Source organism: Myotis brandtii, unplaced genomic scaffold (genome assembly GCF_000412655.1).
Source record: "Myotis brandtii unplaced genomic scaffold, ASM41265v1 scaffold630, whole genome shotgun sequence".
NCBI classification, from domain to species: domain Eukaryota; kingdom Metazoa; phylum Chordata; class Mammalia; order Chiroptera; family Vespertilionidae; genus Myotis; species Myotis brandtii.
The window spans coordinates 802,648-821,993 of record NW_005370412.1 but is presented as its reverse complement, the minus strand read 5'-3'; the positions used below and the strand labels follow the sequence as shown (position 1 = coordinate 821,993).

General features: G+C 52.1%; 1 protein-coding gene across 1 annotated transcript in view; it reads left to right on the top strand.

Moving 5' to 3' along the window:
* Positions 1–19,346, top strand: part of CACNA1E (calcium channel, voltage-dependent, R type, alpha 1E subunit) — a 340,306-nt gene that overhangs the window by 301,847 nt on the left and 19,113 nt on the right. Inside the window, exons 35-40 of the mRNA XM_005880270.2 lie at positions 3,107–3,172; positions 7,071–7,162; positions 7,693–7,858; positions 11,451–11,578; positions 16,335–16,431; positions 18,471–18,576. Of these exons, the coding sequence (XP_005880332.1) occupies positions 3,107–3,172; positions 7,071–7,162; positions 7,693–7,858; positions 11,451–11,578; positions 16,335–16,431; positions 18,471–18,576 (655 nt within the window). The remainder of the gene's footprint in view (positions 1–3,106; positions 3,173–7,070; positions 7,163–7,692; positions 7,859–11,450; positions 11,579–16,334; positions 16,432–18,470; positions 18,577–19,346) is intronic.

The window sequence follows — 19,346 nt, the reverse complement described above, 5'->3', positions numbered from 1 at the left end:
TCAGGAGCACTAGATACACACAGCACGGCTCGGCCGCGCAGCGGGCAGCTTATGTCTAACCGGATAGCATCTCATTCTAGAAAACCACCTCAACTTTGTAACTCAGTTATCTCTTCTGTCCACTGAGGCAGGGAGCTTATCTGAGGAGGCATTCCAAAACCCTGTCCATGTATAGAGCCAGCCACCTGTAGTCACTTACCCTCTGCATTTTCAGGGACGTGACAGTGGCTTTATCTCACAGAACAGGACTCCTTGAGGTCTGTTTTATAGCAAGACGAGTCCCAGCACGTCTTCATCAGTGTGTTTCCTGAGCCACTGGGTGTGTGGCGTGCTCACGATTGCCTCTGTGTCCTGTATACCGACAGGATGCCTGGCAAGGGTAACACGGGGAGCATCTTTGGAACGTACAGAGGTGTATGTGTAATTAAGTGTAAGTGAAATACCAATACCTGAGACCCACTTTAATGGCAGAGACTTCCAGTAAAAGAAGTTTCCAAACCTATTTAAATATCTTCAGTCCCTAGCAAATACCATAATTAGTTGTTGTTTTTTAAGGGAAGCTTTTTAAAAAATATATATTTTTGTTGATTCCAGAGAGGGAGAAGGAGAGATAGAAACATCAATGATGAGAGAGAATCACTGATTGGGTGCCTCCTGCACACACCATACTGGGGATTGAGCCCACAACCTGGGCATGTACCCTTGATTGGAATCAAACCTGGGACCTTTCAGTCTGCAGGCCGACGCTCTATCCACTGAGCCAAACCAGCTAGGGCCATAATTAGTTATTTTTAAGGTTCAGGGGGCCTAAATAGTATTCAAATGCCTACTATTTTCCTCTTATACAAAAACAAGCTTTTCCATGACTGTGTTTTAAAAATGAATTTGATGCTATTCAATGATTGAAAGATAAGAAATCACAGAATTGTCTTCTTTGTTTTAATTATTTATATATGGGGTGGACAAAATTAGGTTTACAGTTGTTTGTATGGAAAAAGACATGCAGGTTATGATTATTTACAATAGCTTTATTAACTCCAAAGGATGTCACAGTGCACCCTCTTTTGCCCACACTTATCTTTTAAGTCCAAGTTGTGATAAAGAGTTTGCAGTTTCTTATCCTTCACTCTCATCATTGATTCACTTCTCCATCCGGGACCCATGAGCTTGAGGTGTGAGATGTGAGGCCAGTCATAAGGACGTTCACTCAGACTCCTAGGAGCAACCTTTGACATTCTTACTGTATCCAGAGTAACTGTTTGATGTGATAGCTCCCACGGAGGCCTTTGGAAAACCACGTTTCCAAAGCTGACTGGCAGAGGGGAAATCTAAAACCTTAGCGAGAATTTACTACGAGTCTCAGGTGAATTCAGATTTAGAATTTGAAACCAGATGCTCTTAAAACCTTTTTCTCTAGAAGCCACCCCAACAAGCTATCATTTGTTCTTGAATCTCTTAAGAACTATGTGTCAGCCTGTCATATTATCATGATCACCATTTCTCTGTTAAAACTGAACACTATGTAGGGCAAAGAAAAAGCCTGTCAAAAATTGATGGCCAAATGGTTGGCTTATTTCGGTGAATACACACACTGGTGAAGACAGGTGACACTGTGACGGGTAGGTGTTTCCATTTTGGAACAGTCCTGGGACAGGCATAAAAGTTGTTTTCCCAACGTTGGCAAACAAAGGCTGCCTCTGCAAATACACAGCAGGGGCCACACAATATAAAACAGCATGCCACTGCCTGTCCCCACCCTCCCAGCCCTGAGCTCAGCCCAGGTCTGCACTACTGCATTGGCATTTATGAGGTGATAAAGAAGAGATCAGAATGAATCTTCAGTCCTCTCTCCAAAGCTGTGGGAAGGGAGAGATGAACTAGGGCCTGGAGCCCTTGGAGGAGAGAAGGTAGAATAAGGGCAGGAGGTGAACATAGAAGTTGGTAGAAGGTAGCACACCCAGGTGGCAAGCAACCTGCCTCCCTACTCTCTCCTTTCAGCAGAGGGAGTATCCCATAGCCCCTCGAAATGCAACCCACAGATCTCGGGAGTCAGCACTCATTGGAGAGGGGGTTCTCCCACCAACTTTTACCCTTTACTCACATTCCCAGAGTCTCCCAGGGCTCTCCATGTGGTGAGATCTGTTGGTGAGCCCTGTGGCTCCTGCCGGCTGAAAGCCTGGAATTGATCCCCTGGGATCTGCACTGTCCACACTCAAGATAGAGTGGAGACGCACAGTTAGTTGTGCCGCCTTTTGGGGAGCTTCCTGGACGATAAAGAAGAGGGATTTGCACGTCAGCACTGAGATCACCGCAGAATTACCATGCCCACCCTGGCCCCCGAACCCAACTGCCCTGTGCGCATGCGCCCAGCCGCCCAGGGCAGTCTCCTGCCTTACATTTCCTTCCCTCGCCCCCTTCACCCCCGTAACTGAGATGTCATCCCTAAGCAGCAGTTCGCTTGCCTAGTGTGGAACTTTGTGCCGCCTGATTTTGGACAGGGCTTGGTGGTGGCTGACACCTAAAAGGCGTTTGGGGATTTTACAGGACACGTATGGGAATATCAGGAACCTAAAACTTTGGGAATAGATGTTTTCTCAGAGGATGAAGGAGCCTTCTAGGAACTGACAAACAACCGAGACCCCAGGATTTGAGTTTGTTTATAGATTCTTCTCATGGGCTTCGCATTGAGTGGGGGAATGGGAAAGGGTAACACTAGGATTGGAGCCAGGGCAGGATGCTTGCTGTGTAGTTTGCATCACAGTGGCCCACATTATTAATATTCTGTTGTGCAAAGTGGGATGAGCCCCAGGCCCAGGAATTTTCCCAGCTCTCCTTGGAGATCCGGGCCACACTCCAGGTGAGGGAATATTCTGGACAGGAGGTAAATTCCGAGCCTCCCTGTGGCCAACAGCTTCCATCTCTGTCAGAGGATGTGGACATCTGCAAAGTATGGCACCCCGAAACAGGGCAGCCCCAGGGACACAGCCCCAGAGTCTGCATACGTCAGCCTCCAGACAAGACTCCTTTACTGCCAGTGACTGCAGGCCGTTGAGCCGGGGAGCTGCCTGCCTTTGAACTCCCGGTCATATCTCTGCTTTCCTTCCAGGCCCTGCCCTACGTCTGCCTTTTGATTGCCATGCTGTTCTTCATCTATGCCATCATTGGGATGCAGGTGAGCGGGGGCGCGCGCGGGGCCTGGTCAGGGTGGTTGTGGCCCAGACTGTCTCTGGCTCACTGAGCACTCAGGACTGGGGTTGCGTTAAAGGGGCAGGCTCCCAAGGTCTTGTTGCCATGTGACCTTGGGAATTTCCCAGGTGCCGGCTTCCCCACTCAGGTTGCCCAGGTAGGCAGGGTGGTCTGGTACAGGGGCTTCATCTGAGATTGTGAGACCATAGTGATGACTTACAGCAGCTGGACTTCCAACAACAAACCACAGCAAAGGTGGCACCAGTGTTCTTGGCCAGAGGGTGCCCAGGAGACTAAGGAGGGGGCAGGGCTCATGCTGATCCACTGCTCAGGGTCTCAGGTATTGGAGCCAGGCCTTAAAGGTCAATGGCTGATCTCCTGTATACAGTGACACAGAATATGGCTTAGTAAAATCCTGAATGGCTGAGATTTACAACCTGAAACTCACCCCAGGGAACAGCGTGTCAGGTTCTGGGCAGCATGCCAAACCCTAGACCAGCATTCTCAACCCCTTTGGCGGTCGAACGACCCTTTCACAGGGGTGGCCTAAGACCATCCTGCATATCAGATATTTACATTACGATTCATAGCAGTAGCAACATTACAGTTAGGAAGTAGCAACGAAAATCATTTTATGGTTGGGTCACATCATGAGGAACTGTATTTAAAGGGCCAGAAGGTTGAGAACCACTGCCCTAGGGCCACGGGCCACATTCCAGCTAGTTCTTCTCAAAGGGCCGTGCAGCTGGCTGGTTACACATCCTTCCCGGTTTGGGAATTGAGAAGAGGAGCTCAGGTTCCCACCCCGGATATCCCTACAGTTGCCAAAGGCCCGTCAAGCGGAAGAGGCCAAAAGGTCTCTCACAGGCAACTGTCATTTAGGGTGTGTGGGCTCCTGCTGAAAACACACAGCAGCAGCCCATGGACCTACCCGCTGGGGACACAGGCTCTCTGCTTGTTTCCGGGACTAACTCTCTGACTTGGAGGTGGGGAGACTAAGCCCCAGCACAGAACTTCAGCCAAGCGGCAGTCCCCTGCAGTCAGGCAGGCTGGCCACCTTTGGACGGCCTGCCAGCTGTCCCCTCCACAGCACCTGCCATCTGGAGCCGCTGGCCACGTCTCCCAGGCCTGCCCAGTCAGCAGCCCCCTCCGGAGCCCCTCTGAGAGGCTCTCCCTTTTACTCCTCTCTCGCGCCTGCGCTTCTGGATTTTGTTCATCTTCTAACCCCATTACTGGAGAGTTTATATGATAGAAGCCAAGTGTCAGAAAGTGTGAGACTTGGCTGAGAAGTAATGAGATCTCCTTCACGGAGGACAGGTCAGCAGGGGTTTAACGGTGAAGTCCGGGGTGTGGTAGAAGCTAACTCCAGCGACCTTGAAGATTGCCTTGACGACTTCTATTAAGTCCCTTGGAACTTCCGAATATTTGGATCTCGAATTAAAATCTTCTTGAACAGCCAAATGGAACTTGATAAAATTACATTCTTTTTGGCTTATGCTGGAAAATAGTTCTTACTACCTTTTTCATTTTCAAACAAAGTAAACTAGAATTACACCATCTCCCATACTAACTGGTTATTAATACTACTGAAAATGGTGATAATGCTGTTTACCATTACTCAACTTCCTGAGTGTGGCAGGCACTGTGCTAAATGTATGTCCTTACCCTCTCTCTTCGTGTGTGTGTGTGTGTGTGTATGCGTGCACACATATGTACATACACACATGAGAGAGAGCAAGAGAGAGATGCAAAGCTCCTAACTAGAAAGATTGCATCTCATATTGTCATAACAAAGGCAGAAGGACAGTAGACAGAGCATTAGAGAGGTAAACGCAACAAGATGTCTGTATGGGAAGGACTGTTACTCTGAACTTTCAGAGTCATCTTGGGAGAAGAGAGTTTGCAGAGGAATCTGAACGTGGAAGGAAGGAGTAACTTGCTGGGTCTGGAAAAGCGCTCTGGGCTGCAGGTCCTTAGAGGTGAGGCTTTCAGCCTCAGCTCCACCGCTGGCCAGCTGTGCAAACTTGGTCAAGTGACCGAACCTCTCTGGGCTTAACACCCTCAGCAGTCCCGTAGAGGAGTTGGATACACAGCTTCACAGGTCCTGCCTGGTTCTACAGGTCTGTGAGTCCAAGTGAAAGGACATAAGCCTATACGTTCAGTCAGTTTCTGATGGTCTCAGCATCCCTTCTTTCTCCTCTGTACCCATTTGATATACGAGATTTGGGTTAGTGACAAGGACTGAGTGAAAAGCAAAAAAAAATAAAGTGGAAACAATTTGAAAGACCACCTTCACAATAAATACACGTTTTTGGCTTGAAAATTTTCTTGGAGAACATTTGGTATAAGTTTATACACATACCTCATGCAAATTCTTGGCCTGCCCTCAAACCAGGTCATGATTGGAGAAGGGAGAAAGTACATGTGTATGTGGTGAATCAGGGATAAACCGTGGATTCTGAGCCCTCAAACCAGGTCATGATTGGAGAAGGGAGAAAGTACACGTGTATGTGGTGAATCAGGGATAAACCGTGGATACTGAGCCAGGAGGACAAGAGAGAGAGAGAGAGAGAGAGAGAGAGAGAGAGAGAGAGAGAGAGAGAGATGCGAACACAGGCGAGGGGTCCTAACAGCTTCCTCCTGGGGCATCCAGAATTAGATTGGATTGTTTGGGATTTTTTCAGGGCTGCTATTTGTCTGTTTGGGGGTTCTCTACCTTCTCATCTTCCTCCTTCCCACTTCCCTGCCTGGCCTGCCCCCTCCATTCTCCCCGAGAGACAAGTAGTATTTGGGTTTTGAGAAGCAACGTTCAGAACACATTCCCAAAGCAGGTGTCAGTGGGAGTTATCCGAGCAAAATAGCTGGGGGCAGAGCTTGTTCCTCAATTGCACATTCTGAAAACTGTTATGGGGGGAATATGTTGCATTCAGCAGCTATTAGATAAATGGAGAGATGTTAGATATAGGCTGAAATTTGTCTCAAATGGCTGGGAAAGCAACCTGTGAGCCTTCAGTTGTGCAAACGGTGATTTGCGAGACCAGACCCTGATGTCGGAAGCGCAACTGGGAAGGGAAGTGCCTATGGAAGGGCACCTTCTCATCTGAAGAGACCTTGGGTGACCGTGGCTCCGGGCAGCAGTGTGTTGGAGAGCTCATCCTTATTCGGTGTCTGCAGATGAAGTGCTCTGGATTTTCCCTCTTTTTTCATGTGAATTTGCCTGGTGACCACATTCTAAGCCCAGCGACCAAGGGCAGATTAGTAAACTCACTCGGTAGCCAGATCTGCCCAAACCTGTTGCCGTCTTCCTCTTCCGAGCGTCCGTTGTCCTGACTCTCTTCATCCCTCTGGCCTGGACTTGCTTTGTGTGAGCCCATCCTCGGGGACGGTAGTTTACAGACAGACGGACTCTCTGGGTAGGAACACAGCCAAGGAAGACAGCGATGCCCCTCTCTGACCTAAACTGCTTGTGCACTTGAGGGCAGCATCTTCCCAAGCCATAGTCACATCTGCAGATCCGGATGCCCCCATCAGCACTCCCCGGACAGGCAGAGACTCCGTGATGGGTGATGTCTGTGGCAGGCACACGGTGAGTGCCATGGTGACAGGTGCCATGGAAATAAAAAGACCAAATTAGGTGTGGGAGGAACGATAGACAGGTGGAAGATTTCCCAGATCTTGCCTTCTACGGTCTTCTTTTCCCGCCTGCTTATCGGGTTTGGGCACAGGGCCCACCAGCCTGTCTGGGTGTGGGTTGTCTGCTTCAGGGCGAGGCCATCAGGAGGAGCCACGCGTGTGGATGTGCCAACTCTGCATGTCATGTCCATGCGCCGGGTGCCTGTCACAGCTCCGCCCTGCTCATTGCTTTCTGTTGTTTTCTCCTCCAGGTATTTGGAAACATAAAGTTGGATGAGGAGAGTCACATCAACCGGCACAACAACTTCCGGAGTTTCTTTGGGTCCCTCATGCTACTCTTCAGGTGCCTGGACGCGGAACTATTGTAGCCTAGCCCTCCACCGAGGGGACAGAGTTGGTCTTCTCTTCCACTGTCTGTGCCTCTTCACTGCCCTTGCTCCGCTCCCAGCAGGATGGCAGTGGGGTGGGGGCAGCAGGGGGGTCACCTCTAACTCAGTAGTGAATTTGCAAATTGCAGCTTCAGCTTGTCCTTTGGGACTCTGAGAGGGGGAAGGCGAGGACAGTTTCCTGCAGGTCAAATTCCAGTTAAGGCCTGAAACCTTGGCTGGCCGGGTGTGTGGGGTCCCAGAATGTCCCATCACGATCAGCAGAGATTCTTCCAAAAACAGGGAAGCAGTGGGTGAGGTGGCAGAACCCGAGAGAGACTCATTGGCACGCTCCATCTCTGCATGGAAAGCACGAGAGCCACGAGTACTAGGCAAAGCCGTTGGGCCTATGGCCAGAGGAAGGGGTGGGTGAATTGGGAGAGAAGGCCAAGGAGAGGACCGGACATGCAGACCTGCCACTAATCACCAAAATGTCTTCTGGGCTCAGGAGTGCCACAGGCGAGGCCTGGCAGGAGATAATGCTGTCGTGCCTCGGGGAGAAAGGCTGTGAGCCCGACACCACGGCGCCCTCCGGGCAGAACGAGAACGAACGCTGTGGCACCGATCTGGCCTACGTTTACTTTGTCTCCTTCATCTTCTTCTGCTCCTTCTTGGTGAGTAGCCTTGTGCCCTTAACCCGAAATGTGGCCCAGCCCTTTGGGGCTGGGCCGGCTGGGAGGGGGTGGGGGGGCCCCTGGAGGCTGGTGTCCCCGAATGGGGTGGGGGTGGCCAATCAGGGGCCAGCGGCCTGGGGGAGGGGTCATGTGTGGTTGGCTGGCTGCCTCTGCCCCTGATTAGAATGGGGGCACTGATCAGGGATGGAGCTGACTGGGGAGAGGTGACATGGGCCAATCGTGGTGGTGAGGTCCCATTGGGGGTGGGGCTGGCCTGGGGGAGGGGCCTCAGGAGATTTGGGGGGCCCATTGGGGCCCCGATCCAGCTAGTTGGCCACTGCAGTGCGTGTCATAGCGACCGGTCATTCTGGTCATTCCAGTCGTTCTGGTTGCTTGACTTTTATATATATAGATGTTTAGTGACAGTGGCCAGCTTGACATGAGAGGATCTAATCGCTTCCGGTATTAGTGAACATTGAGTGATATCTGTGGAGCACACCTGCTTACAAAATAGTGAGGGGCTCAAGTGCCCCTTCATTCTTTCATCCAGAAATCTCTGTGCTGCATAATCTGACCAGTGGGGATAAACAGGATGATGGATGATGATTGAGGTGCCCCTGCTAAATCAGTGATGGCCAGTCCTGTGTTTGTGGCCACCCTGACATCCCTTAGCTCAGCTTCGATGCTAATGCCACTGACTGTACAAGAATCAAAAGCTCAAGCAGTTCCCTGGGAAAGTGGGCAGTTTCATGGCCAGACATCCCAAAGTGAATGAATTGTCTCTCATCCAGCCATTTCTGCCTCTAACGTGATCCTTGGGGGACTTGCCACCTGTCCATCTCTCGGGTGTGGGGAAGCGGCTTGCAGCTAGACCGAGAGGGACTGGGAGGGGACGGACAGAGAGTTAGTAGCCCATGTTAGTAGCCCACATTGAGTTCTGGGCTTTGCTGCTGCTGTAGGACAGGAGGGAAAAGGACTTGATAATGAGAGTGTTATTTAGTGAGCAGATGCATGTGTTTTAGTAAACTCCCTGCAGGAGATTTTAAAAAGAAAAACAAAACAGTATCCCATTTAGAAATATGGAAGTGGAACATCTAATGAAAATAACTGAAAAGCAATTTTGAATGATATTGGAGTTTTAAGTTGATTCATTCACATATTCAGCACATTTGTACTGAGTGGTCATTAAAAGGCGAGGCACCGGCTGTACCAGAACCGAAAACTAAAGCAATGCCCTGGAAAGGTGGGCGGTTTCCTGGGTGGAGTAGAGCTCGGTGAATAGAGCAGTGAACTTCAGGTTAAATCTGTTGTAACCCCTGGTAAATCCTTTCTCTTCTGTGCCTCCAGTGTTTTATCAGTTGATTCACTCACATGGTCAGCACGTTTGTACTGAGTGTCATTAAAAAGCTGTTATGGTCCCTCCATCAAAGGCTGAAAGGCATACAGGGGTCTCAGCACTCAGATGGGGTGAAATGGGGCGTGTGGAAGGACATGTAGACATCACAGTTTTATCCTACATGGTGTAAATGTTTAATAATAAATATTTAAAAGAAACCAGAGATATAACTGGAAAATTCATTAGCGACTCTAAAGGCACTGGTAGAATTTTGAGATGGAGGGTGCTGCATAATTCACGCTACTGTTATTTTTAAATTCACGCTGTATTCAGTCTGAGAGGATCCGCTTTCAAATCTCAGCCCCGCAGGAGAGTGACTTTGTGACCTTGGGCGAGTCGCACAGCTTCTCAGCCCCACGCAGCCACCCGGAGGGATGTACCAGTGGGCGGGATGTGCCAGGCCGTGCGCTTAGAGCCAAGGATGCCAGTGTGTGTGGGAAGCGCTGGGTCCTGGAAGGGCTGATACGATGAAAGCTGCCACATGAAAACGCAGGGCAAGCATTAAAACAAAGAATAGGTGTGAATGTGCACACCATTATACAAGACTATAGGCAAACGTAAAGCAATAATAAATACCTAAGAGTGTTTGTTACCATGAATAATAGGTACCAAGAAAGGAGTGTACAAGATGTGTGGATACGTGGAAAACCCTCTGTAACCCACGCAGCCATTGCATATATATTCACTGTGGCTCCAGTCTCAGAGGCAGACAGAGAGGCCGTGCTAGGATCAGGTGCAGCTGCATGAGACAACTGAGTAACAGTGGCTTAACCCAGAGGGATGTTTCTTTCCCTCACGCACCAGCAAATCTGGAGGGAGGCAGTGCGGGCTCATGATGGTGGCTCCACAGCGGTTAGCACTCCAGACTTTCTGCTCCTTTACCTCCAGGGCTGTCCCTCATCCTCTTGAGGCTAAACCTTCAGTCGTCCACTTACTAGTACATTCTAGGTGGAGGGAGGAAGGGAGGGAGGGGGGCAGGCAGGCAGGAAGGGAGGGAGGAAGACTGGTTAGTAGGATGCATCAGCAGTCTCTCTGGTTAGTATGATGGGCCAGCAGTCTCTCTGACTGGTTAGTAGATGGGCCAGCAGTCTCTCTGACTGGTTAGTACATGGGCCAGCAGTCTCTCTGACTGGTTAGTAGGATGGGCCAGCATTTTCTCTGATTGGTTATTAGATGGACCAGCAGTCTCTCTGACTGGTTAGTAGGATGGGCCAGCATTTTCTCTGATTGGTTATTAGATGGGCCAGCAGTCTCTCTGACTGGTTAGTAGATGGGCCAGTCCTCTCTCTAACTAGTTAGTAGGATGGGCTAGCAGTCTCTCTGACTGGTTAGTAGGATGAGCCAGCAGTCTCTCTGACTAGTTAGTAGGATGGGCCAGCAGTCTCTCTGATTGGTTAGTACAGTGGTTGGCAAACTCATTAGTCAACAGAGCCAAATGTCAACAGTACAATGATTGAAATTTCTACTGAGAGCCAAATTTTTTAACCTTAAACTATATAGGTAGGTACATTGTTATTAACTTAATTGGGGTACTCCTAAGGCTTAGGAAGAGCCACACTCAAGGGGCCAAAGAGCCGCATGTGGCTCGTGAGCCACAGTTTGCCAACCACGGGGTTAGTAGGATGGGCCAGCAGTCTCTCTGACTAGTTATTAGATGGGAACTTCCTTACCTCCACCCCCTGCATCTGGGTGTCTGTTTGGAATACAGGGGGTGGACAATAAATGTTGTTGAGCAAGCAAGTGGGAGAACAGGGTCTTGGAAGCCACTCAGGAGCCAAAGATAGCTTCAAGTCGGCACGCAGTAAGCCATGGTGTGGGCTCTGAGAGGTCTCACCAGTTCTGTTGGCTCCTTTGGTGGAGCAAGGGTGGGGGAGGGGCTGGAAGGGAGCGTGGGCGTCAGGCCTTGGTTTTCTCCAGCCTTGGAGCATGTTGTCGCTGCTGCTCCCTCGCTTTTCCAGTAACAATTAAATAAATGGAACATATAACAATGCTTTTCAAATAGAAAACTGAAATAATGCTGTTCGCACAACAAAATTTGTGGCACAGATAACACAAATGCAACACATTTAGCAAGATCAACAGGCTTTGGTCGGGGCCTTCAGCCTTACAAACTTCAGAATTGTCGATTGGCCTTGAAGCCTGTTTTTCTGCTTTGGGGTTCCCCTAACTTTTCTTCCCTCCCCTCGTGCCCTCCAGATGCTCAACCTGTTCGTGGCCGTCATCATGGACAACTTCGAGTACCTGACTCGGGACTCGTCCATCCTGGGGCCTCACCACTTGGATGAGTTTGTCCGCGTCTGGGCAGAATACGACAGAGCTGCATGGTGAGTAGGCCACTCGGCCAACCCACTGAGGCCTATATGAGAGGCCACCAAGTTCTCAAGGAAGAGGTTGGCATTAGAGCCACCCAAATGCTTGCCTGTTACAGGAGAGGGCACTCCTCTTGCCTGTGGCCCGTTGAAGAGGCCGGGTCCTCAGCGTGGCTCTGGTATCAGACATAGCTTTTCTCTGTCCCTTTCTCTCTCTTTCCTTCGGTGACAGGCTGTCCCTTTCTTTGCCAATCTCATCACACTGTCCTACCTCAGAGTGTTTGGGTTCAATCCCCAGAGGAGCTTCTTTTCCTGTCTAATGGTTGAGTCATCACCGGGGTTGACCAGGGTTTTCTGGGCCAATCGGACGTCTGGCCACCACGGTCAGTGACAGGAGTGATCCATGCCTCTCATCCCTCTCAAAAGGTCCAGTGTGAGAAAACAGAAGGTATACACGAAAGCAAGCAGGTTGCCCTTCCGACTGATCCCTTGTGGATTCTATTGCATGAAACTGAGTTAAATGTTAGGAGTTTGTGGGGATACCTCCCATTCTCTTTCACTGTCCAGGAGTTCTTCGGCGATGTCATGCCCTCTGGCTTTAGAGCAGGGTTGGCGACGCCCGCCCAGGGTCTAGATGGGGCCCAATGCCGGTTTCCCAGCCATGCTCACTCGTTTGTGGGTTGCCCGAGGCTGCTGTCGCACTACAAGGCAGGCTTGAGTGGTTATGACAGAGACTGTATAGCCCTCAAATTCAATACTATTTCCTCTGTGAGCCTTTACAGAAAAGGTTTGCCCATCCCTGCTTTAGAGTTCAAGGGCAACCTTTGGGCCCTCGTGGCTGAAGACGGGTGAGAGTCCTGTGAGTGCTCACTCCCAGGCTCTTTCCTGTCCCATGTCATCTTCGCTTTGGGGACTTAATCTCACCAGTCTATCCTCTCTGGCCCCCTCTGAAAATACCACAAGGAATGCCATCCTTCGCAGGAACGGGCCATGTCGCTTCCACCTGGAACCCCTTCCCCATCTGAGACTCTTCCCCAAATCTGTCCTTCCCCGAGGCTGTTGAACTTGGGCCACTGTGTTACAGGTTAGAACTCTGAATCAGAAGTCCTCCTCCCCTCAGCAATTAGTAGTGACTTCGGGCACAGTGTTCTCTAAGTCCATTCCTGTTCCAATGGCTGAGCAGTGGGCTTTTACCTTCTGGGCTTACTTTCTAGTAGTCGGCTGATTAGAAAGCCCAGGGTGGGGTGTTGGAGGGGAATGCAGCCAGGCCTGCATCTGTCAGCTCCGTGGCCTTGGACAAGGCCCTTAACCACTCCGAGTGTCCTCACCTGTAAAATGGTGATAACGATACCAACCTCGAGCCGAAACCGGTTTGGCTCAGTGGATACCAACCTCGAAGGCTGGTTGTGCGTAACTGTTACTATCATTGGCAATAACCATGTAGGAAAGTGACTGGAAAGTGCGGACTATCGATCTGTAAAGCATGGACGGCCATCGGATTGGGAGCCTGAGCCACTAGCAAAGGCAGTCACTGCCCACCTGGCCTCCCTCAGCCGGCCTTGGCTCTCAGAAACCCCAGCTCCCTGTGGATTCACATGATCTCGCGACCCAGATGCCCTGTCCATTAAACCTGTCCCTCCGCACTCATTCCAGCTGCTGGGAAGAAACAATGCCATGAGGACTACTCCTGAGACTTAGATGCATGAGCTGTGAGAGAGCAAACAGGAAAAAGAAAACCTCTTCTGTCTGCTTTGAGATTCATGGTGTTGATGTGTTCTGGTTAGAGTTTCATTGGCCTTGTCTATGAGATGGGGGCGGAGGGACTGACAAAGATAGAGTGAGTCAGTGTCTTCAAAGAGAAGGCTGCTACGGGTTCCAGAGACCACCAGCCTCTAGATAGCAGAACCAACCATCCACAGTAAGAAAAACAGATGGACAGATTAACCTCCTCCCAAGGACTGATGAGCTGCTCTTTGGAAGAGGAGGAGGATGAATCAACACCAAAATCAAGACCCGGCAGAAAGAGCGGAGCTGGGGCAAAGGCCCGGTCTCCACGTGGCTGCTGGGAGGCGTGGTGCTCGGAGGCGGAGCCGCTGATCACACCAGGATGTGTCCAGACCTCTGGCTATTGCTTTCTTGTCCTGGCCTACGGATCAGATGCTTTAGCCACTGAAAACGAATCAACTGTTGATTCTGTACTTTTTACAGGAAGCATAACTCTGCAGCAGGCTCATGGGGACGGGGGTTGGCAAGACAGGTCTCATAGTTCCTGGAATTCTGACTGGATCAGACCGAGCTGCCTGTGAGCTGGGCAGTGGCGTGGAGCAGGGGACAGGGCTGTTGTCTGAGCACCGCTCTGGGCAGGCTCCCCGAGGGGCGGGGGGTGGGGAGGGAGCTTGCCCAGCTCAAGACAAATCTGCCAGAGAGAGAAGCACAGCCCTTTGCAGCGTCCCTCGTGCCAACTGTGCTCCTCGCTAATTAGCTAATGGGCAATGTGTGTCTCGCAGACGCGGACTTCCTCGCCGCCCGACACGTGGGCCTGAGGAGCTGGCTGTTGGCCGTGACTGTGAAAAACAAACAGTTCTGCCGTCCACTTCATGGCAGCCGCGCTTCACAGCGGTCAGAGCAGTGGTGAAGCGGCAGGCTGTGTTCCTCCAGGCCTCGCTCGAGCCAGGGCCCAGTCCCTGCATCTGGCCAGGTGTGGGCCGGATGGATAGGTATCCCGGGGTGCCCTTGGCCAGGAGGCAGTCCCGTTGGGCACTGGTCGGGCTCGATTGCCATGGGAAATTGGGGGCAGTGCAGGTTGCAAGGCGATGCCTCTCTGGTGCCCACCGTGCTCAGTCTCCTGGCCCGGCTGTGCCCGGCCCCGGAAAGGAGAGCTGCTCTTCCTCTTCCGGCCACGCCCTCCGTGGCTAAGCTGTCGTTTCTTTCCCGCCTTCTCTGAGTGCCCTATTAACCCACTTCTGCTTCCTTTTCAGTGGCAGGATCCCGTATAAGGATATGTACAAATTAGTGCGGGTCATCTCGCCGCCTCTGGGCCTGGGAGAGAACTGCCCCTACAGGGTGGCTTGCAAGGTTTGCCTCCCAGTCCCCAGCCACGCCTGACGATGGGGTGCCACCTGGACCCCCCTCTGTTCTGCTCCACCCCCACCCACCACCGCGCCACCTCAGGGAACCTTCATGTTGCTTTCCTTTGAGTTTAAAGAGGTCCAACCCTCCCAGAACCAGCAGCTGTTACATTGGGGAAAAGGGCACGGTTGGAGGGGAGGGGAAGCAGGAAAAGGAAGAGCTGAGGGCTTAATAACGAAGGCCGTTTTGACCTCTCACTTTCTTCTTCACCTCCATGCACTCATTGGTGGGTGGACACACACATCCTTCCCACTCCCCTGTAATCTGCACATTTAACCAGAGAATGCAGAAACCTTTTTTAAAAAGCAGAGAGTTCTGGTCTCCCCTCACTGGAGACAGACACGCCTCCTTTTAGCAAAGTAGCATCATGGTCCCATATATAATGTCCCCAGGTGTGATTCCAGTCACCTTACCTCTGCCCGCCCTCTGGCACCTGGACAGTTATAAAAGCTGTAGGAAGAGGTGGTGAGAAACAATGAAGAATTAGGGCAAGAGGTGAGCGTAGGTAAACTGGGATCGCTTTGGGGGCGTGTGGAAGAATTCAGTAGCTCAGAAGGGCCAGGAAGGTCACAGTAGAGGGCAGTGGGCTCCTGAGCACATGTCCTGCCATAGGGTCCTGCCATATACTGTCGAGGGGCGGAAGTTGGGGGGGGGGCGGGGAGTGGGATCTGTTGTTTGTGAAGCCAAGGACATACATGTTCAGGGGCATCTAGGACCTCCTCTGCCAGACCCTGGGAGCTTACATCCCAGTGGCTCTGCCCAGCTGCATCCAAGGCCTAGCCCGCTAGATAAGGAAGCCTCGCTGGGTGCAGAAGGGAGCAGGGCTCCCTGGGGCAGAGCACAGCCCAGAGGGGAGGCTGGAAGAGGATGTAGGCCCAGGAAGGTGAGGCCCCAGGCGACGGGCAGGAGCTGGCTGGGGATGGTGACACAGTGATTCCCATACTCGGGAGGCCCAACAGCTGCCTCTGCTGAGACTCTTTAAACTTGACCCTGGTGCCACCTGCTGCCGCATGATGGGAGAGTGGGAGGGCAGCATGGCATGCAGGTGCTCTTCCTCCACCTGGCTTTGTCCTTCTGCCTCCAGCGTGCCATCGCCCTGGACATGCTGGCGAGACAAGGGCACTCCCCCCACAGGGCCAGGTGGAAGCAACGGCGACCCCGGCAGCAGCCACAGCCCACCACTGCCACGGCGCCGCCTCCGCTGCACACCCGGCACAGAGGGATACACGGCGCCCCGCCCGTGGGTTCGGAGCAGGAGAGAAGCCCGGGAAATTCTGACCCACGGCCGGAGCGCCGTCTATCCGGTTTATACCACGCGCACACAGCCCTGGGAATGGAGACAGGCTTGTGTTGTACGGGACGAAGGCGTGGCCAGGGGAGTAGGGTGATGCTAGGCCAGGAGGAGCGGACAGGCGAGTCCCGTGGCGGTGCCACTAGCGTTCCCGGGTCTGTGTGGGGCTGATATAAACCCGCACCAGGATGGAGTCACCTGTATGATTTGCCTTGATTAACAGGTTTCCTATTCTTTTCCTGTTTGTCCGTTCCGTTTTGTTTTCCTCTCGTGTTCGTATGATCTGTCTGTCTGTGTTGGCTTCCTTCCCCCACTTCCTTTCCCTGCCACCTGCCGCCCCTCCCTGAGCAGTGGCCGCATCCATTACACTGAGATGTATGAAATGCTGACTCTCATGTCACCACCGCTAGGCCTCGGCAAGAGATGTCCCTCCAAAGTGGCCTATAAGGTAGACCACCCCTTCCTTTGTTCTGGGCTAGCGACCAACCCACAATGGGGTCCAGCTGTGGGGAGGCCAGGCCGTGGGGAGGCAGCGGGGCTTGGGAGGCGGAGGAGGGAAAAAGGTGATGAGACGGAAGGGTCAGGAAGGTCCACGGAAGGATGCCGTCCCGAAATGACACAGCGGGTGGTTTGCAGTGCTGTTCACCGTGGGCTTTGTTCCGTGTCATCTGTGTTTAACGACAAGTGCGTGGCTTCCTGTGAGTGGCTTCCTACGAGGGGAGCGTTGAGTAGTGTGTCTGCTTTTAAGAGGAGGCAGAGTGGTGGCCTACAGGACACCTACGCACACAGCTGTCCGAGCAGATAGAAAAGGAGCACCTTCCATCAGAGAAGCTAAGGAAATAGTGTAGAAATGGCTCTCACCATGGCTCAAAGAGAAATGCTGCAGGAGAGAGGAAAACTTTTAACCAAGTTCTTCTTCCCTGATGTGGAACGGGGCTGCGGCCTGGTTCCTTCTAGGTCACATGAAGGAGGCACCTGACTCTACCCCGGGACCCCCGACATGGGATGCCGCTCCCTTTGCCCACCAGCCCCGCCGCCCACTTCTCTGGGCGACACAATGGGAAGGGGGACCGAGGGCCGAGTTGCCTTCAGGATTAGATTTCCCTTCTGGGCATGACTGAGTTTGGGGGCCTGGCCCTGCAGTTGTGGGGGGATTCCCCCCGGTTTGCATAGAGCAGCACTGCCCATTGGGAATCACCTGTCCTTCTGGAACTCATAGCTTTGAGGCCTGAGTTTTTTTTCCTCCACAATTAAGAATAGTTACTACTAATTCCCCTTCGGTGTTGAGACTGACCCAGAACACTGAGCTCTTTCATGCGCCTGGGGCTCCACAGCGATGTTGCCACTTTTCTAGATGCTTAAGGAAGTGGAGAGAGATGAAACTCAGATTCAAACAAGAAACTGGCCTGAGCCTCTGAGACACCATGTCTGTGGAATCCCATTACATGACATGTCCCCATGGAGTCTTAGAGGCCCCGCCTTAGGAAGAGACACATCCCTCCCTGCTAGGCTGGTGGTTCTTCCAGGGGACCTTCTCCTGCTTCTCCAAGTGGTAGCGGCCCAGAGAGGATCTCATTGGAACGGAGCCCTTAGGGACCCTCATCCACCCCAGCACATGGCTCCTCGTGCACAGCTAAGGGGCTGGCATCCTTCTAGCTCATGATGGCCACATTCCAAAATGCCAGATGGCGGAATGTGGCCCTGAGTTCTTCGAAGTTTGGGGATGAAGCTTGGTAAGAGAAGGCGTGTTGGGATTGGAGGAAACATTGAAAGAATTCCTAAAGCAAGATACTCTCTGGAAAGTGGATTTGGCCATTTCAGTGTGATCCCTTCCTTTGGGGGAGGGGAACACGGCCTGCCCACTCTGCTCCTGCCTCGTTCACCCTCCTCTCATGCTCTCTCCGCTGCGCCCCACCCCTCTCACCTGACCGTGTTTGTCTCTGCCCTTTCCCATCCTGCTCCACCTCATCCATTGGATAAGCTGGACTTCTGCATGTTCAGTCATGTGCTGGCAAATTCCATCTCTTAAAGACTCAAAAAGGGGGCATCAGGATGTCTCTTCAAGTCAGATAAGCAAAGCAAAATCTCCCCCTCCCTGTCTTTCCGTCTGAGCTTTGGGAGTGTTCACAGGACACGCGGAAATACAGAGCAACCTTGACAGGGAATGGAGCCCCCTCCCAGAGCTGACTCCGTTCCCTGAGCCTAGAAATCACTTCCTGTCCCTATGGAAGACATTCTTAGGACTGTGGGAGTCCTACAGAATGACCAGTCCCCTTCCCTTGGATTTTGGCATCATTCCGGGGGGGCGGGGGGCACAAAACAGCAGCAATGAGCCTCCAATGCGAAGTAGGGAGAGTAGGGTCGGGAGAGGTGGGGATCCTTGCCCTTCTTTTTTGTCTCTGCATTTGACTCTGCACTTGTCTTCCCCTCTCACCAAGGTTTCTTTTGATACGTCTTCCCCCTGCTGTTTCTCTCTCTCACCCACAGAGGTTGGTCCTGATGAATATGCCCGTGGCTGAGGACATGACAGTGCACTTCACCTCCACCCTGATGGCTCTGATCCGGACTGCTCTGGACATCAAGATCGCCAAAGGTGAGCCCAGCGAGGAGTAGCGATTCTGGAGGGGCTCATGCAGAGATGTCTGAACTGTCCCCCCTCCAACAATGCAGAGACCGGGAAATCCAGTACGGGGGTCCTAGTGTCTGCCTGAGGTTCAATAACTACAACGTTGCCCACTGCCTCCTGGCAAAATGAGCGGTTGCTCATCGCTAAGGCTCCTTTCAGCTTTAACAGTATGTGAGCCTCAGTGTCTGGCACATAGTAAGCAGTTTAGACAGAATGACGTGTTTATTCAACAAATGAGCTTTAATTGTGGCCTTTTTTTTCTTATGTGGCACCTTTAATGCCTTGGAAGGCTTCCATGGCGGGTGCTGTCATGGCGGGCCTTGCTTCCTCTGATTTTTAACTCAGTGACTTAGGAGAGAAAAGGTTTACTGCTTCCCAATGGGCCTCCAGCCCTCCTGCTCTTGCCTGATCCAAATCCTGTTTAAAACCAGGTCACTCCGACCAGAGTCGCTGGAAGAATTGATGTCCCTGTAATGAGGCAGGAGAGGTCGCCAAGTGGCTCTTTTCATTTCCCCTCTGATACACAGAGCACCTGGGAGGCTGCTCCAGTGAGTGAGGAAGCTGACCGTGGTCTCGGGGCCTCAGATCTCTGGGGCAGGATGTCCCTGAGTTACTGAGAATGGGAGTCCCATTGTGTTCTGCTGCTTCAGCAGGAAGACCCAGCATTGCAAGATCCACTGCCACTAAGAGCCGGGATGTCCCCAGAGAATACACGGTGCCATGCCGGTGCAGCTCCA